The sequence below is a fragment of the Petromyzon marinus genome, chromosome 60 (genome assembly GCF_048934315.1).
Source record: "Petromyzon marinus isolate PM22_M1 ecotype Great Lakes invasive population chromosome 60, UKy_Petmar_22M1.pri1.0, whole genome shotgun sequence".
Classification (NCBI taxonomy): Eukaryota; Metazoa; Chordata; class Hyperoartia; order Petromyzontiformes; family Petromyzontidae; genus Petromyzon; species Petromyzon marinus.
Genome location: NC_133726.1, coordinates 9,206,624 through 9,227,123, shown reverse-complemented (window position 1 = coordinate 9,227,123; position 20,500 = coordinate 9,206,624). Strand labels below are relative to the sequence as shown.

The window sequence follows — 20,500 nt, the reverse complement described above, 5'->3', positions numbered from 1 at the left end:
CGGGGGGGGGGGGGAGGAAATGCCACCGGCGTCGGAGAGACGTCACTCAACAACTTGGAGGTCGTGGAGTTCAAATCCAGGTGAGTTATGGACGTAGCCCACCGCGATCGTTATCAATTTAACAATCAGATATTTGAACAATCATTATAATTAAACAATCATTATAATTAAACAATCATTATAATGATCGAAATCGTCGTCACTGTCATCATCGCCTTCACCATTATCGATCATCATAACACCGTCGTCGATGTCATCATCCAGTGTCGATAAAACAATTAGCACCAAATTGGTGGGGAGTTGAGAATGGGTCGTCCCCGTGGATGGACTGGACACTCGTCAGTAATAACGTGGAATGTCCGCTCGCTTCGCACATCGTACGTCGATGTATGTTGAACTTCTTTTTCGCACCGCACATAGCCGACCGTGCTGAACGGAGGAGGTGCAGGCGGGTTACAACAACCAAACTGAACACAAAAAGGCCGCTGCAAATAAAGCAACAGTGGGTGGCCCCGTGTGTTAAATTGCCAAGCGAGTGACAATGCAGCGCAACTTACAACGCTGGCTTCAATCCCTTGATTCAAAACAAAATACGTAACGTTCATGATTGTAATACTGGCATAGCATTTATTGCAATCTCTGCACCTCTCGCTCTATGTTTTTTTTATCCTCGCCATAGGAATGTGGAACTTCCACCACTGGCTAACGCTGAAGGCCACACGTACGTGCACAGAGCCCGTTCTGTCGATGCAATGATGGATGATGGCCCCCCCCACACTCACCGGAGTGGTCACCATACTTCACCACGCCGGTGAGTGCGGGTTGATGAAGGCGGGGAACGCATAGAAGTGCAGTCCAACCTCTGATGCTCAGCCGCCTAGCCTTTTTAGTCCATGTACAAGTAAAGGCGCAGCTCCGCAACCGCTTGCTCACGCCACCGCTGGCAGGAGGGGGCCTCGGCTGGAGAGAACTCCAGAGGCCCTCTAGTGGAGGGTATTTGGCCTACTCTTCCACGCTTCTCGCTACTCTTCCACGCTTCTCGGCCCACACGGTGAAATAGAAATCAATTCCGCAGATAAGCAGCGTCTGTAGGTAGTATGGCTCTGTGTGTGTGTGTGGATTTCATGAATAACTTATAACGGAATTTACACAAGAATGCATATGGCTGGTTCATTATCACGTACATTACCACGCAAAATAAAAACATCAAAACGTACTTTAAAAAAATACCTTTAATACTTTAATCGATACCCATAGTGCATCGCAGAAGAGTAGTGCCACCCTCGAGGGTATTTTGGTGTACTCTTGCACACTGGATAGGCCTTCTTGGAAGAGGTGAGCAGTGATCCACGCTTCACTCCAACCGGCACGATCGACCTGCCCACCTAACAACTGTGGCACAGCCCATCTGCTGTACACCGACTAGGAGATGTTAACTACCTCGCCTGGTATACAGGAGGTTGTGGTTTCCATCTCAACCCAGACGCCTGCTGCTGTATATTTGAAGTTTGCGTGTTTCTCTCTCCCCGTGGATTTTTCTCTGGATCCTCTGGTTTTTCCCTCCATATTTAAAACCAACATCGCACGTTTAGAGTATTTGGCTGCTATGAATTTCCACATTAGCCATTTCGTTGAGCAACCATTTGTGGCCAAGGTTGCTTTTGTGGACCTCACCTGGTCAAATAAAAATAGTTTTTTTTAATTGAGATAGTTTCAGCTGCCATAACGGAGAGAACCAGCGGACCTCCACTGTGCTGCTCAACGTGACGGAACCTCTGTGGCAGCAGCGTCCTCCTCTTCACCTCGCACTGTGAGGAAAATAAGTTCAATTCCCATACAGGACGAGGCTTCTTAATCGCCATCATCATCATCATCATTGTCGTCGTCGTCGTCAGCAGCGTTAGTCCAGTAAGAGGCTGCAGGGGATGAGTGCTTGAGTTGATGAGTTCCTTTAAACACGGACAAACTGAGCCCTTCCATAGGCATGAGGAATGTTGCCACCAGTAGCCCGAGATCATCATTGTTCCTTTTGACCTTTTGCATGTAAGCGTTGCTAACACTGTTGATAAAAAAAGTAAAATTAAGCAGGTCATGAATCGCAGAATTCCAGTTGGAGGTCGACTCAGCCCATCATCATCATTCCTCGAGGGTCAACACAATTCAGTAACAGTCTTTGACTGACCCCTGTCACAGGAACATGGAATTGGAACTGCTGGCTCAGGGCTGCAAGCAGATTTGGGGGTGTGTCCAACGCCCGTCACGTTTTAAGCGCGAAGATTCTGTGCCACGTGTTTTTTTTTTGCACCCCATTAATTAAATTTTGGACAAAAAATGTGTCTGTCACGTGCCAGTTTGGTCCGTAAGTCTCGTCCCATCGTAGTAAAACAATATGCTCGTAAAACGTTAAGATGAACATGGCGATTTAAAACCACTGATTCAACGGCTCTTCAGCCTGAAGCATCGCGATTTCGGGTGAATCAACCTACGAAGCGCTAATTTGCAATCTTGCAAAACCATCGCCATTTCCCTTCCCATGATCCTGCGCGTCCTTCTCCACGTCGGACTGCGCCACCTTCCCACCATCCCCGGGGCGAGCGCGCCCACCACGACCCCCTCCCGACGGCGTGGACCATTCCATCGCTCGCATTTGCACCACCACCGTCGCCACTCCGTCGCCACCGTCGCCCCCCCTCCTCCTCTCGCCGGGCCGCGGCACTTCGCCCGTCGCGACGGGGCGGAGGTCGGGGCGGAGCGCTCGCTCCGCCCCGACGGGCGCCGCCACCTCGGGTAGCGGGGCACGGACGGAGGCGGTGGCGGCGGTGGTGGAGTTGGGGAGGGAGGCGTCCGGAACGGGCCGGTCCACCGCGGCGGGGAGGTACGGCCCGAGAAGGCGCATGTGCTCGGGGCAGCTGCGCACCTCCCTGCATATGGTTTGGTAGAGTCCGGCGCAGCTCTGTCTCACCGCGGCCATCTCCACGGTGAGGAGTTCGCGCTCGCGAAGTGCTCGCTCCCGCTCCGACACCTGGGGGGGGGAAACGGCGAGGATGGTGAAACATGACAAAGATTCCCGCGTGCAGCCTTGACAAACTGTTGGCGCAAGGGCGGATAAGCGAGCGGCACCTACGTTTGTTCTTGACACACCACCGCTCCCCCACACGCACAACAACAACCACCGCCATTCGCCCTTAGCGGCGGTGACGTCACCACGACGCTTGTGCCAGGCTAGGTGCACGTTGAGGCCACGTCAAGTTTCGAACCCCCGCTGGCAGGTCACGGGGCAGACCCAGGTGCCACGGGTCGACTGACTGCATGACTGGCTGATGCACCGCCTGTGCCCACTTCTCAGCCACACACACACAGACCTGATCTTTGCCCTGATAGTGCATTGTCTTTGTGCCGTTCGCCTTTTGGTGTTCTCTGGTCTGACACCGGTGGTGGTGGTCAGTCTTGGCCATAAAGAAAGCTGCTGCTGTCTCTCGTGCAGAGCGATCAGTTTCACAGACAATGCATAACATGATTATCAGAGCAAGTTTGTCTGCATGTTCACCGCAAGTACTGTGTGTGTGGTTTAGGCAGACTTGATTCCCTGCAAAAGGATTCTATTTGGTGGTTGAACATTTTAACATTTCCTCTTTAATTGCCAGAAAGGGTAAAAAATAAACTATTCTTATTTTTCGATTTAAAGCTTTCGTGACTGCAAGGATTCATCTTCTTTGGTTCTTTCGGTAAAGTCACGTAGAATGAGAATAAAATAATAAATTAATCAAATAAAATAACGCAATAACGGCGTGAGAATTTTATTGTGTTATTTTATTTTATTAATTTATTATTTTATTGTCATTCTACGTGACTTTACCGAAAGAACCAAAGAAGATGTATTCTTATTTTATTCATACTTTGATACTGGCGGCAAAATGGTCCAATTTTTTACACTTTATCTTATGTGATGTTTACAGAGCGCCTTCACTCAAGGGTGCTTAACGTAGTTTCAAAGACAGCGGCAGCATAGTTTAGGTGGCAGGAGAATAGTTTAGGTGGCAGGGGAATAGTTTAGGTGGCAGAAGAATAGTTTAGGTGGCAGGGGAATAGTTTAGGTGGCAGAAGAATAGTTTAGGTGGCAGTAGAATAGTTTAGGTGGCAGTAGAATAGTTTAGGTGGCAGGGGAATAGTATAGGTGGCAGAAGAATAGGTGGCAGGGGAATAGTTTAGGTGGCAGGGGAATAGTTTAGGTGGCAGAAGAATAGTTTAGGTGGCAGAAGAATAGGTGGCAGGGGAATAGTTTAGGTGGCAGTAGAATAATTTAGGTGGCAGAAGAATAGTTTAGGTGGCAGAAGAATAGGTGGCAGGGGAATAGTTTAGGTGGCAGTAGAATAATTTAGGTGGCAGGAGAATAGTTTAGGTGGCAGGAGAATAGTTTAGGTGGCAGAAGAATAGGTGGCAGGGGAATAGTTTAGGTGGCAGTAGAATAGTTTAGGTGGCAGTGGAATAGTTTAGGTGGCAGGGGAATAGTTTAGGTGGCAGGAGAATAGTTTAGATGGCAGGAGAATAGTTTAGGTGGCAGGGGAATAGTTTAGGTGGCAAGGGAATAGTTTAGGTGGCAGGAGAATAGTTTAGGTGGCAGGGGAATAGTTTAGGTGGCAGGAGAATAGTTTAGGTGGCAGGGGAATAGTTTAGGTGGCAGGAGAATAGTTTAGATGGCAGTAGAATAGTTTAGGTGGCAGAAGAATAGTTTAGGTGGCAGGGGAATAGTTAGGTGGTAAAAGAATAGTTTAGGTGGCAGGGGAATAGTTTAGGTGGCAGTAGAATAGTTTAGGTGGCAGGGGAATAGTTTAGGTGGCAGGAGAATAGTTTAGGTGGCAGGGGAATAGTTTAGGTGGCAGGGGAATAGTTTAGGTGGCAGGGGAATAGTTTAGGTGGCAGGGGAATAGTTTAGGTGGCAGGAGAATAGTTTAGGTGGCAGGGGAATAGTTTAGGTGGCAGGGGAATAGTTTAGGTGGCAGGAGAATAGTTTAGGTGGCAGGAGAATAGTTTAGGTGGCAGGGGAATAGTTTAGGTGGCAGGAGAATAGTTTAGGTGGCAGGGGAATAGTTTAGGTGGCAGGAGAATAGTTTAGATGGCAGTAGAATAGTTTAGGTGGCAGAAGAATAGTTTAGGTGGCAGGGGAATAGTTAGGTGGTAAAAGAATAGTTTAGGTGGCAGGGGAATAGTTTAGGTGGCAGTAGAATAGTTTAGGTGGCAGGGGAATAGTTTAGGTGGCAGGAGAATAGTTTAGGTGGCAGGGGAATAGTTTAGGTGGCAGGGGAATAGTTTAGGTGGTAGAAGAATAGTTTAGGTGGCAGGGGAATAGTTTAGGTGGCAGGAGAATAGTTTAGGTGGCAGGGGAATAGTTTAGGTGGCAGGGGAATAGTTTAGGTGGCAGGGGAATAGTTTAGGTGGCAGGAGAATAGTTTAGGTGGCAGGGGAATAGTTTAGGTGGCAGGGGAATAGTTTAGGTGGCAGGAGAATAGTTTAGGTGGCAGGAGAATAGTTTAGGTGGCAGGGGAATAGATTAGGTGGTAGAAGAATAGTTTAGGTGGCAGTAGAATAGTTTAGGTGGCAGGGGAATAGTTTAGGTGGCAGGGGAATAGTTTAGGTGGCAGGAGAATAGTTTAGGTGGCAGGAGAATAGTTTAGGTGGCAGGGGAATAGTTTAGGTGGCAGTGGAATAGTTTAGGTGGCAGGAGAATAATTTAGGTGGCAGGAGAATAGTTTAGGTGGCAGGAGAATAGTTTAGGTGGCAGGGGAATAGTTTAGGTGGCAGTGGAATAGTTTAGGTGGCAGGGGAATAGTTTAGGTGGCAAGGGAATAGTTTAGGTGGCAGGAGAATAGTTTAGGTGGCAGGGGAATAGTTTAGGTGGCAGGAGAATAGTTTAGGTGGCAGGGGAATAGTTTAGGTGGCAGGAGAATAGTTTAGGTGGCAGGGGAATAGCTTAGGTGGTAAAAGAATAGTTTAGGTGGCAGGGGAATAGTTTAGGTGGCAGGGGAATAGTTTAGGTGGCAGGAGAATAGTTTAGGTGGCAGGGGAATAGTTTAGGTGGCAGGGGAATAGTTTAGGTGGCAGGAGAATAGTTTAGGTGGCAGGGGAATAGATTAGGTGGCAGACGAATAGTTTAGGTGGCAGGGGAATAGTTTAGGTGGCAGTAGAATAGTTTAGGTGGCAGGAGAATAGTTGAGGTGGCAGGAGAATAGTTTAGGTGGCAGGGGAATAGTTTAGGTGGCAGTGAAATAGTTTAGGTGGCAGGAGAATAGTTTAGGTGGCAGGAGAATAGTTTAGATGGCAGTAGAATAGTTTAGGTGGCAGGGAAATCGTTTAGGTGGCAGTGAAATAGTTTAGGTGGCAGGGGAATAGTTTAGGTGGCAGGGGAATAGTTTAGGTGGCAGGAGAATAGTTTAGGTGGCAGTAGAATAGTTTAGGTGGCAGTGAAATAGTTTAGGTGGCAGGGGAATAGTTTAGGTGGCAGGGGAATAGTTTAGGTGGCAGAAGAATAGTTTGGGTGGCAGTAGAATAGTTTAGGTGGCAGGAGAATAGTTTAGGTGGCAGTAGAATAGTTTAGGTGGCAGAAGAATAGTTTAGATGGCAGTAGAATAGTTTAGGTGGCAGGGGAATAGTTTAGGTGGCAGGAGAATAGTTTAGGTGGCAGGGGAATAGTTTAGGTGGCAGGAGAATAGTTTAGGTGGCAGGGGAATCGTTTAGGTGGCAGGGGAATAGTTCAGGTGGCAGGGGAATCGTTTAGGTGGCAGGGGAATAGTTTAGGTGGCAGTAGAATAGTTCAGGTGGCAGGGGAATAGTTTAGGTGGCAGTAGAATAGTTTAGTTGGCAGGAGAATAGTTTAGGTGGCAGGGGAATAGTTTAGGTGGCAGGGGAATCGTTTAGGTGGCAGGAGAATAGTTTAGGTGGCAGGGGAATCGTTTAAATGGCAGGGGAATAGTTCAGGTGGCAGGGGAATCGTTTAGGTGGCAGGGGAATAGTTCAGGTGGCAGGAGAATAGTTTAGGTGGCAGTAGAATAGTTCAGGTGGCAGAAGAATAGTTCAGGTGGCAGGGGCGTGCAAGGGTTGAGGAGGGAGTGACAAGCGGTAGAGGGGGTTACTAAGGGACCACGAAAGGGTGATGGGGAGGGACGGGAAGGAGTGGAGCGGCGAGGGGAGGGACGAGGATGGGCAATAGAGAAGAAGCGAGGATTTAAGAGAGGAAGGGAAGGAGACTAAAGGAAGGGGACTGCTTAATGTACAGGGGCAGTATTGAGTCTATGACCAGTTTTGAGTCTATGGTGTACCTACACACACACCGACACACACACACACACCTACACCACACACACAGATGCACCTACACACACACACACCTACACACCTACACACACACAGACACAGACGCACCAGCTTGCGGATGTCCCCCTCGAGGCCGTTGATGCAGTCCAGCTTGCGCTTGCGACACCGCCGCGCCGCCATGCGGTTCTTGCTGCGCCGGCGAACGTCGTGCACCAGCTCCAGCTGCGCCGCCGACAGAGCGTGGCGCCGCAGCAGCGCCTGGAATTCGTTTCGCGACATCTCGGGCACGCCCGCCACGGGGAATGGCAGCGACACCTGACGCACGCACGCGCACGCACACACACACGCGAGCACACGCACGCACACACACACGCACGCACACGCGCACACACGCACACGCGCACACACGCACACGCATGCGCACACACACACACATGCACGCACACACACCACGTGTGGCTTTAACAGACTGTTGGGGCAAGTGCTGTTAGCGTGTAGCAGCCACCGATGAAGGCCGGCACGGGGCGCACGAGGGGGGTGGGTGGACAGCACCACGCCCGGCCGCCTTTGTCTCCCCGGTACCTATGTTTTTTTACACGCCGCATCAGGTAACTCATTTGAGGCTGAGAGTCGGCCTAGGGGAGGCCCAGGACCGGTTCAGATAATCGCCGCCGGCGTTGGCCGTAAGCGGGAATCCAACCCGGGTCGTGGGGTTCGTAGGGCAGCGTGCTAACCGTTGCACTGCCTCTCCCCACACACGCACACACAGAGAGCCACACAGAGACACACGCACACACAGAGACACACAGAGCCACACACACAGAGACACACACACACGCAGAGACACACGCACACACAGAGAGCCACACAGAGACACACACACAGAGACACACACACGCGCACACAGAGACAGACACACAGAGACACACACACATAGACACACACACGCACACAGAGAGCCACACAGAGACACACACACAGAGACACACACACGCACGCGCACACAGAGACACACAGAGACACACGCACGCGCACACAGAAAGCCACACAGAGACACACGCACACACAGAGAGCCACACAGAGACACACACACAGAGACACACACACGCACGCGCACACAGAGACAGACACACACACAGAGACACACACACACACAAAGACACAAACACGCACAGAGAGCCACACAGAGACACACACACAGAGACACACGCACGCACACGCACACAGAGAGCCACACAGAGACACACGCACACACAGAGAGCCACACAGAGACAAACACACAGAGACACACACACGCGCACACAGAGACAGACACACAGAGACACACACACGCGCACACAGAGACAGACACACAGAGACACACGCACACACAGAGAGCCACACAGAGACACACAGAGACACACACACGCGCACAGAGAGCCACACAGAGATACAACAACAACAACAACCGCCATTCGCCACTAAGTGGCGGTGACGTCACCACGACGCTTGTGCCAGGCTATGTGCACCGTGAGGCCACGTGAAGTGTCGAACGCCCGCTGGCAGGAGGTCACTGGGCAGACCCAGGTGCCACGGGTCGACTGACTGAGATGACTGGCTGATGCACCACCTGTGCCCCCTACTGTGCCAACCTGCTGTGCTTTAGCCACCCGGCGCTCCGCTCGTTGTTGTGAGCGTCGCTCCTCCGCCCGTTGTTGTGAGCGTCGCTCCTCCGCCCTCCGTTGTTGTTGGAGGGCGACTGCCTCCAACTGCCCAGCAGCATCCTTCACGAGCCTCCTCCACAGAGGCCGATCTTGACACCGCTGGTACCAGTCATCGGCAAGTCCACTCAGCTCCACGTCCTCCTGTACCACATCACTCCATCTCTTCTCTAGCCCGTGCCGCGCCCGCTTAGCCCCCTCAATCCGGCCAAACAAAAGCTGTTTTGGCATGCGGTGGCTGGGCATGCGGGCTACATGACCCAGCCATCGCAGCCTTGCCTGCCGGAGGAGCTCACCGATGGGACCCTGCCCAGATCTTTCAAGGATTTGTGAGCTCCTCACACAATCAAGTCTGGTTAAACCCAGGATGGATCGTAGGCAGGCCAGCCTAAATGTTTCTAACCGGCGAAGATGTTCCATTAGGGGGGTCCACGTTTCGCAAGCGTAGAGAAGGGAGGGAATGACCGTGGCCGAGAAGACCCGAAGCTTAGTGCGGAGCGACAGACCAGGCAGCTTCCACACAGCGCTACGCAACCGATGAAAAGACATTGCCGCTCGACTGATTCGAGTGAGACCTCTGCTGTTAAACTGGAGCCAGTCATAAGCACACTGCCCAGGTATGGGAAACTCTCCACTCTCTCCACAACTGCCCCATCACCGATTGGGAGTTGTGGGGGTGGAGTGTCCGATGGTACAAAATACCCAGGCAGGTGCTTAGTTTTGGTGGGGCTGATGGTAAGGCCCCACCTCTTAGTGGCACGCTCCAGTCTCAGCAGCAGCGTCTCCAACTCCTCCTCTGACTGAGCAGCTATTACCAAATCATCAGCATACATAACGTGGTTGAGCAATAGGGAGCCATCCCTTGACCGCACCCGGGCATCGATTAGCCTCCCATTATATCTGTACCATATGGAGATTCCCCCGGTACAGCTATTGAAGGCTTCACGAACTACGTGGTCAAAATAGATGTTAAATAATGTGGGAGCCAGAGGACATCCCTGTCGCACCCCAAGGTGTACAGGGAATGGCTCTGACTCCCGGCCACGTAGTTTTACCCGGGCCCGCTCACCATCATGAAGGTCCTTAATGATCGTGAGCAGAGGGTCAGGTACTCCAAAAGCACGAAGAACGACCCAGAGCCCAGGCCTACTGATGGTATCATAGGCCTTGACCAGGTCAATAAAGCAGAGATGTAGGTCTTGTTGGAATTCCCTACACCTCTGCTGTAGCAGACGGACAGAAAATATGGCATCTGTGCAGGACCGCCCTTTCCTGAAACCGCATTGGGGCTCCGCAAGCCTCTCCTCAGCGTGCCTGGCAAGGCGATGCTGAATAATCCTTGCCAGGACCTTTCCCGGCACACTGAGGAGTGAGATGCCCCTGTAGTTGTTACAGTCTGTGCGGTCCCCCTTCTTAAAAAGGTGGACCACCAGGGCATCCTTCCAATCCTGCGGAACCCGTCCAGTGGTCCAGACCGTTGCCATGATGTCATACAGGGCAGTCTGTGCACAAACGCCACCCTCCCTCAGCATTTCGCTTGGGAGATCATCTCTGCCCGCAGCCTTTCCTGGTCTCTGACTCCGGATCGCCTTCAATACTTCCTCAGCAGATGGCACCTCAGCCAGCCACTCACAGGGGGTGACTTCTTCCAATATTTGAGGCACCGCAGCCTCAGCAGGGTCATCCTCACTTTGTGCCACGATGTTTTCCTGGCTGAGGGATTTTCCCTCCCCCAGGACCTCACAAAAATGCTCAGCAAATCTGCGAACCTGTTCCTGGGGGTCGGAGATTGGATCACCGTTTTTTCCCCTGATGATGGTAATAGGTGTGGTGCTGCAGGTTACTTTTTTGATGGACTTAAATAGTGATTTGTGATCACGGGCCACTGAGGCAGACTCCATCTCCTCAGCAACCCGCGACCACCACCCATCCTTGCAGCGCCTCACGGCTCTCCGAACCTCCGAGCGAAGGCTGCGGTAAGCCTCCTCATTCTCTGACGTGGGATTCTGTAGTCGATGACAGTGGGCCTGTCGCTTTTTCTCAACCATCCTGAACACCTCCTCTGTCAGCCAGGGTCTCTGGGGAGGTCTGGACCGCGTACCCAAAGCAGCCATTGCAGCTGCATGAGTCACAGTCCTAAACCTCGCCCATTTACCCTCGACATCAGGAGGAGTCGGGGACGATGCCAATCCCAGCCGCAAGCGATGATGAAATTCTCGCTTGCAACTTTCATCAGATAACTGAGACCAGGCCACTTTATGTTGGAATGGGGTCCTGGGTGTACACCCACCACCGGAGTGGAAGAATGGCAGGCGCATCTTACAGATGACTAGTCGATGGTCAGAGGGCAGATCAGCTCCACGGTAGGTCCTGGTGTCAAGGACATGGGCTCGCATTCGCTGGTCCGTCACTATGTAGTCCAGCAGATGTCCTTGCTTGGACCCGGCATGCATCCATGATGTTGTGTGGATGCGCCGATGCCGGAACAGCGTGTTGGTAATTACAAGCCCATGGGCTGCACAAAAATCTAGCAGCCTCCTACCGTTGTTATTGAGCTGATCTGGCCCATGCCCTCCAATCACTCCAGACCAGGTGCCAGTATCATGACCAACTCGGGCATTGAAGTCACCCAACATGATGACTCTATCCCGAGGGGCCACTTTAGCCAGCACCTGTGACAGGAGGTCATAGAAGGCATCTGACTCATCGGCTTTGCCTGCATCCCTCCACGGATGTTCATCTTCGGTGGGGGCATAAGTAACCACGACCACCATTCCTCGCCTCCGGTTGATGGGAAGGCGAGCCCAAAGTAGCCTGGGGCTTACAGCTTCCCACACCTCACCGCCACGCTCCCACGCCCCCTTCATTCTTTTGTTCAAAAGAAGACCCACACCCTGTTGTTTGGCAGTCTGCTGCCCCGAGTAGAAGACTGTCCACCCCTCATGGTGGACAGAGATACACACACAGAGACACACACACACGCACGCGCACACAGAGACACACAGAGACACACGCACGCGCACACAGAGAGCCACACAGAGACACACGCACACACAGAGAGCCACACAGAGACACACACACAGAGACACACACACGCACGCGCACACAGAGACAGACACACAGAGACACACACACAGAGACACACACACAAAGACACACACGCGCACACAGAGACACACAGAGACACACGCACGCACGTGCACACAGAGAGCCACACAGAGACACACGCACACACAGAGAGCCACACAGAGACACACACACAGAGACACACACACGCACACAGAGACAGACACACAGAGACAGACACACAGAGATCCGTCGCCACCGCGGAGGAGGCTCTCTACAAGTAGTACATTGACACTGCTCTCTACAAGTAATACATTGACACTGCTCTCTACAAGTAATACATTGACACTGCTCTCTACAAGTAATACAGTGACACTGCTCTATACAAGTAGTACATTGACACTGCTCCCTACAAGTAATACATTGACACTGCTCCCTACAAGTAATACATTGACACTGCTCTCTACAAGTAATACATTGACACTGCTCTCTACAAGTAATACAGTGACACTGCTCTATACAAGTAGTACATTGACACTGCTCCCTACAAGTAATACATTGACACTGCTCCCTACAAGTAATACATTGACACTGCTCTCTACAAGTAGTACATTGACACTGCTCTCTACAAGTAATACATTGACACTGCTCTCTACAAGTAATACATTGACACTGTTCTCTACAAGTAATACATTGACACTGCTCCCTACAAGTAATACATTGACACTGCTCCCTACAAGTAATACATTGACACTGCTCTCTACAAGTAATACATTGACACTGCTCCCTACAAGTAATACATTGACACAGCTCCCTACAAGTAATACATTGACACTGCTCTCTACAAGTAATACATTGACACTGCTCCCTACAATACATTGACACAGCTCTCTACAAGTAATACATTGACACTGCTCCCTACAAGTAATACATTGACACAGCTCCCTACAAGTAATACATTGACACTGCTCTCTACAAGTAATACATTGACACTGCTCTCTACAAGTAATACATTGACACTGCTCCCAACATGTAATACATTGACACTGCTCCCTACAAGTAATACATTGACACAGCTCCCTACAAGTAATACATTGACACTGCTCTCTACAAGTAGTACATTGACACTGCTCCCTACAAGTAATACATTGACACAGCTCCCTACAAGTAATACATTGACACTGCTCCCTACAAGTAATACATTGACACTGCTCTCTACAAGTAGTACATTGACACTGCTCTCTACAAGTAATACATTGACACAGCTCTCTACAAGTAATACATTGACACTGCTCTCTACAAGTAATACATTGACACTGCTCCCTACAAGTAGTACATTGACACTGCTCTCTACAAGTAGTACATTGACACTGCTCCCTACAAGTAATACATTGACACTGCTCTCTACAAGTAGTACATTGACACTGCTCTCTACAAGTAATACATTGACACTGCTCTCTACAAGTAATACATTGACACTGCTCTCTACAAGTAATACATTGACACTGCTCCCTACAAGTAATACATTGACACAGCTCCCTACAAGTAATACATTGACACTGCTCTCTACAAGTAATACATTGACACTGCTCTCTACAAGTAGTACATTGACACTGCTCTATACAAGTAGTACATTGACACTGCTCTCTACAAGTAATACATTGACACAGCTCTCTACAAGTAATACATTGACACTGCTCTCTACAAGTAATACATTGACACTGTTCTCTACAAGTAATACATTGCCACTGCTCCCTACAAGTAATACATTGACACTGCTCCCTACAAGTAATACATTGACACTGCTCCCTACAAGTAATACATTGACACTGCTCTATACAAGTAATACATTGACACTGCTCTCTACAAGTAATACATTGACACTGCTCCCAACATGTAGTACATTGACACTGCTCTATACAAGTAGTACATTGACACTGCTCCCTACAAGTAGTACATTGACACTGCTCCCTACAAGTAATACATTGACACTGCTCCCTACAAGTAATACATTGACACTGCTCTCTACAAGTAGTACATTGACACTGCTCTCTACAATACATTGACACTGCTCTCTACAAGTAATACATTGACACTGCTCTCTACAATACATTGACACTGCTCTCTACAAGTAGTACATTGACACTGCTCTCTACAAGTAATACATTGACACTGCTCTCTACAAGTAGTACATTGACACTGCTCCCTACAAGTAATACATTGACACAGCTCTCTACAAGTAGTACATTGACACTGCTCCCTACAAGTAATACATTGACACTGCTCTCTACAAGTAATACATTGACACTGCTCTCTACAAGTAATACATTGACACTGCTCTCTACAAGTAATACATTGACACTGCTCCCTACAATACATTGACACAGCTCTCTACAAGTAATACATTGACACTGCTCCCTACAAGTAATACATTGACACAGCTCCCTACAAGTAATACATTGACACTGCTCTCTACAAGTAATACATTGACACTGCTCTCTACAAGTAATACATTGACACTGCTCCCTACAAGTAATACATTGACACTGCTCCCTACAAGTAATACATTGACACTGCTCTCTACAAGTAATACATTGACACTGCTCTCTACAAGTAATACATTGACACTGCTCCCTACAAGTAATACATTGACACTGCTCTCTACAAGTAATACATTGACACTGCTCTATACAAGTAGTACATTGACACTGCTCTCTACAAGTAATACATTGACACTGCTCTCTACAAGTAATACATTGACACTGCTCCCTACAAGTAATACATTGACACAGCTCTCTACAAGTAATACATTGACACTGCTCCCTACAAGTAGTACATTGACACTGCTCTCTACAAGTAATACATTGACACTGCTCTCTACAAGTAGTACATTGACACTGCTCTCTACAAGTAGTACATTGACACTGCTCTCTACAAGTAATACATTGACACTGCTCTCTACAAGTAGTACATTGACACTGCTCTCTACAAGTAGTACATTGACACTGCTCTCTACAAGTAGTACATTGACACTGCTCTCTACAAGTAATACATTGACACTGCTCCCTACAAGTAATACATTGACACTGCTCTCTACAAGTAATACATTGACACTGCTCTCTATACATTGACACTGCTCTCTACAAGTAATACATTGACACTGCTCCCTACAAGTAGTACATTGACACTGCTCTATACAAGTAATACATTGACACTGCTCTCTACAAGTAATACATTGACACTGCTCTCTACAAGTAATACATTGACACTGCTCTCTATACATTGACACTGCTCTCTACAAGTAATACATTGACACTGCTCCCTACAAGTAGTACATTGACACTGCTCTATACAAGTAATACATTGACACTGCTCTCTACAAGTAATACATTGACACTGCTCTATACAATACATTGACACTGCTCTCTACAAGTAATACATTGACACTGCTCCCTACAAGTAATACATTGACACTGCTCTCTACAAGTAATACATTGACACTGCTCCCTACAATACATTGACACAGCTCTCTACAAGTAATACATTGACACTGCTCCCTACAAGTAATACATTGACACAGCTCCCTACAAGTAATACATTGACACTGCTCTCTACAAGTAATACATTGACACTGCTCTCTACAAGTAATACATTGACACTGCTCCCTACAAGTAATACATTGACACTGCTCCCAACATGTAATACATTGACACTGCTCCCTACAAGTAATACATTGACACTGCTCCCTACGAGTAATACATTGACACAGCTCTCTACAAGTAATACATTGACACTGCTCTATACAATACATTGACACTGCTCTCTGCACAGTGTGCGGGTGAAGTTTAGAGGCCAAGGCTGGCAGCACAGCAAGCAGGCCGCTGGCTCACCTCCGGGCAGTCGGGTTTGGATGCGCACGAGTCACTGTCGTCCGAGTACGAGTCCTCGCCGGACGAACTGAAGGCCGTGCCGTCCCCCCCGTACACCGCACAGCCACCGCCCAATGCCGCCGCTGTCGCCGTCGTCGGCGCGTGCGGCGGCTGCGGTTGCAGCGGCGGCGGCGGAGGGAGTTGCTGCTGCTGCGGCGACGGTTGTGTCGGTAGCCACGCCGGAGCGAGGGAGGAGGAGGTCCCCGTGGAGCTGACGCGGAGGCCCAGCGAGCGTTGGAGGAAGACGGCGGCCGCTTCCATTTGTGGGCCCAGCACGGGGCACGAGGCGATAGGAGTGGCCGCGGGGAGACGCGGGGACAGAGACGCGGGGAGCGAGGAGGAGGCTGGGGCGGCGCTGCCGGTGGCGTGGCGGGCGGGCAGCCTGAGACCCAACACGGGAGACGGGCGGTGACACGTCGCTCGCGCAAACACCCACGCCATCGGCTCCCTGTGAGCCACGTTTGCCAAGTGCAGCAGGCCCAAGGGCCCAAACCGCAAAGCGGCCAGCAACCAACAGCACTAACTGAAGATATAATAGCTAAGAGTGTGAGGTGAATACCGGAGGAGGTTGGGAGAAGTGCGAGGGAGGAAGCAGAAAGAGAAATGTAGCGAACTGTAGTGTGGCGAGTGGATGGCTGGTTGGGTGGATGAGTGGGTGGGTGAGTGGGTGGGTGAGTGGGTGGGTGAGTGGGTGGGTGAGTGGGTGGGTGAGTTGTTATGACCTGCAGTGTGGTGAGTGGGTGGGTGATTGAGTGAGTTGGTGAGTGAGTGAGTGAGTGGGTGAGTGTGTGGGTGAGTGGGTGGGTTGTTATGACCTGCAGTGTGGTGAGTGGGTGGGTGAGTGGGTGGGTGAGTGGGTGGGTGAGTGGGTGGGTGAGTGGGTGAGCTATGACCTGCAGTGTGGTGAGTGGGTGGGTGAGTGAGTGAGCGGGTGGGTGAGTGAGTGGGTGGGTGGGTGGGTGAGTGAGTGAGTGAGTGGGTGAGTGAGTGGGTGGGTGAGTGTATGGGTGAGTGGATGGGTGAGTGGGTGGGTGGGTGAGTGGGTGGGTGAGTGAGTGGGTGGGTGAGTGAGTGAGTTGTTATGACCTGCAGTGTGATGAGTGGGTGGGTGGGTGGGTGAGTGAGTGGGTGGGTGGGTGAGTGGGTGGGTGAGTGGGTGGGTGAGTGAGTGAGTTGTTATGACCTGCAGTGTGATGAGTGGGTGGGTGGGTGGGTGAGTGAGTGGGTGGGTGGGTGAGTGGGTGGGTGAGTGGGTGGGTGATTGAGTGAGTTGTTATGACCTGCAGGGTGGTGAGTGGGTGGGTGGGTGGGTGAGTGAGTGAGTGGGTGGGTGGGTGGGTGAGTTGGTGAGTGAGTGGGTGAGTTGTTATGACCTGTAGTGTGGTGAGTGGGTGGGTGAGTGAGTGAGTGGGTGGGTGGGTGAGTGGGTGGGTGAGTGGGTGAGTAAGTGGGTGAGTTGTTATGACCTGTAGTGTGGTGAGTGGGTGGGTGAGTGTGTGAGTGAGTGGGTGGGTGAGTGGGTGGGTGAGTTGTTATGACCTGTAGTGTGGTGGGTTGGTGGGTGAGGGAGTTGTAATGACCTGCAGTGTGGTGGGTGCACACAGCGTGGACGAGACAGTCATCGTCTGGTACACACCGAGCCCGTGACACGTGGAGCGAGGCATCGTGCCAGGGAGCTTCTTCAGGAAGCGAACGAATTAAACCAAATTGGCTCACCGGCAGGACGTGGAGAGATTCACGGGAGAGGAGCTCGCGTCGGCGATGACGGCGCTCGGGCGACCCTCGCTCCTCACGCCGCTCTCCGCCCGCGCCCCTCCTCCCACGTCGCTGCCAAAGCCGATCCCGCCACCCCGACACTCTCCTCGCTCTCGCTCTCCTTCACCTTCCTGCTCCTTCTTCTCCTCCTCTTCCTCCTCCTCCTCCTCCTCCCGCACGTCGTTCCCCCCCTCCTCTCTCTCGCTCTCCTCCACGCGCCTCATGTCCAGCCGCCCGACAAATCCGCGTCCGCACACGACTCTGCTTGCGAGCGCCGGGCCGGGCCGGGAATCGCCGCGATGAGCGGGGAACCGCGTCTCGCCTCGGTGGTCGAGAGCCGTCGCCGGCGCCACCTCCCCGACGACACCGGTCCACGCCGGGGCGAACGGCGGGTCGGGGCGGCACGGCACGACGTCCCTCGGCGCCGCGGCCGCGCGGTCGCCCGCCGCCCCCTTCCTCGTCTCTTCGCTCGAGGCCCACCACCCCGACATGACGCCCCGGTACGCCGCGCCGTCCTGGTTGCTGCAGGCCACCTGGTAGCGCCGGTGCTTCGGGCACGCCAGAGACGGCCGGCGGTCATCCGCGGCGACGGGGGCGGCCGCCCGGCGGTTGTCGTTCCGAGGGGCTGCGCCGCCGAAGCCGCCGCCGAAATCTCCGAACTCGCGGAAACCCCGGTCGCGTTTGAGCGGCGGGCCGGGAGGGGCGTCCGCATCCCGGTGCCGTTTGTCGCTGGCCCAGTGCGGCGACTCGGCCTCGGCCGGGCCAGCCGCGTCGCTTGGCGGGGCGGCGGCAGCGACGACGGAGGCCGCGGCGGAGGTTACGAGCCGCGCCCCGGGCTCCACCTCGAACACCTCAACGTCGCTGCGTGACTCCGCCGCAAACGCTTTCTTATCTCTGCCAAGGTGGCCGCCGCCGCCGCCGGTGCGAATGGTGCTGACGATGACGCGGCAAGAGGTGTCCATGTCACGCAGCGGGCAGCGGAAGAGGGGCAGAGGCCCCCGCGGGGGGTCGAAGGCGTGAGCCGTCTCCGGCGGAGACCAGCGGCCCGTGGTGACCGCCTCCGCTCGCTTCGAGCATCCCTCGTTCCAGCGCTCAAACGGGCCGGAGTTCTGCGGGGAGACATCGGCCGGTCGCCTCCAGCCTCGGCTGAAAACGCCGCCGCCGTCGCCGCCGCCGTCACCTGGAGTAGCGCAGGGGTCGAGAGAAGCCTGAGCGGCCCTGGCTAAGCCGCAGGCTTGGGCCGTGCTCGGCTCTCGGTCATCCGTTTGCCTAGGGCCTCGGCTACAAACTTTGCTGTCTCTGCTGCTGTTGCTGCCACCACTGCTGCTACTGCTGCTCGCAACTTTCTCTGGGGGAAAGCAGGGGTGGCGAGAGGCTTGAAAGGGCTCGGCTAGGCCGCAGGCGTGGGCCTTGCCGGGCTCCTGCCCGTCAGCCCTCCCCCCCAGCTTCTGCTGCAGAAAGCGGAAGCACGCCTCCTCCAGGGTCCGGATGCGCAGCACGGAGGCCGTGCGGTGGATGTCCTCGTAACTATCTTGGCTCAGGTACAGCTTCCCCGTGTAGGCAAAGTGCAGGATCTGCTCCAGGCCTTTGACGGTGACCTGACAGAAACGCAGAGGTCGTGGGGGGGGGGGAGGGAAACGATCACAGGTTTCAATGGACGCAAACGTCAAGGCCGTTTCTCGCTCCTTTCAAATGAGACGGGAGGATCTGGCTCACTCGAATTGTCACCCCCTGGTGGATGGTAAAGGTGCAGCGCCGTGACTCCTTGCTCACACACAACACTGTGGGGGGAGAAAATCCTCCGTTACGTTTTTTTGTGTTACCCCCAATTTTCATCCCGAGCGTTAAATTTGATTAGAAATCTCGCAGAGCAGTGTGTAAGAGAAAGCCCACAGAGCCGGTTATCTCAGAGCTACCGATGTCACCTCTTCATCCACACACTGGGAGGCAAACTGAAGTTTAATGAGTTTTTTTCTTAATATGTAAAGCTAATTTTAGGTTTTTCAATGCAATGGATGTTTTTCTGCGGTCGTCAGTGGTGATTGGGCTCCAGCCAGCGACTCTCTGCACCTGAGAGCCGCTGATTTCATCGCAGCCGAGGGGCTGTAACACGGTTTTGAACCCAGGATCTCAGCGTTGCCGGTTCAGGGTTATCACCTCGGGGTCATCTGATCATCTCAGCCAAATGAAATGTAACAACACCTGAAAAGTGCCCTTTCCTTTCCCAGTAAAACTTCAGTGAATCTAAGGACGTGTTCAGACGGAAATGGGCAGAGGAGAAGGGTAAGGTGTGGAGCCTGTCCAAGAGCTGATAGTCTACAGGTCTCTATGTGAGTCTATGGATCTCTGTGTGAGTCTGTTGGTCTCTGTGTGAGTATATGGGTCTCTGTGTGGGTCTATGGGTCTCTGTGTGAGTATATGGGTCTCTGTGTGGGTCGATGGGTCTCTGTGTGAGTATATAGGTCTCTGTGTGGGTCTATGGGTCTCTGTGTGAGTCTGTCGGTCTCTGTGTGAGTCTATGGGTCTCTGTGTGAGTCTATGGGTCTCTGTGTGAGTCTATGGGTCTCTGTGTGAATCTATGGGTCTCTGTGTGGGTCTATGGGTCTCTGTGTGAGTCTATGGGTCTCTGTGTGAGTCTATGGGTCTCTGTGTGAATATATGGGTCTCTGTGTGAGTCTATGGGTCTCTGTGTGAGTCTATGGGTCTCTGTGTGAATCTATGGGTCTCTGTGTGGGTCTATGG

General features: G+C 52.0%; 1 protein-coding gene across 5 annotated transcripts in view; it reads right to left on the bottom strand.

Moving 5' to 3' along the window:
* Positions 1–1,217: 1,217 nt before the first annotated feature.
* The window catches only part of LOC116955479 (uncharacterized), an 82,468-nt gene continuing 63,185 nt past the window's right edge, over positions 1,218–20,500 (bottom strand). For all 5 annotated transcript variants that reach the window (XM_076053353.1, XM_076053352.1, XM_076053354.1 and 2 more), the window contains 4 exons: positions 17,720–19,356; positions 15,965–16,385; positions 7,417–7,623; positions 1,218–3,022 (listed from right to left, as the gene is read on the bottom strand). In XM_076053353.1, the coding sequence (XP_075909468.1) occupies positions 2,483–3,022; positions 7,417–7,623; positions 15,965–16,385; positions 17,720–19,356 (2,805 nt within the window). In that variant the 3' untranslated portion in view covers positions 1,218–2,482. The remainder of the gene's footprint in view (positions 3,023–7,416; positions 7,624–15,964; positions 16,386–17,719; positions 19,357–20,500) is intronic.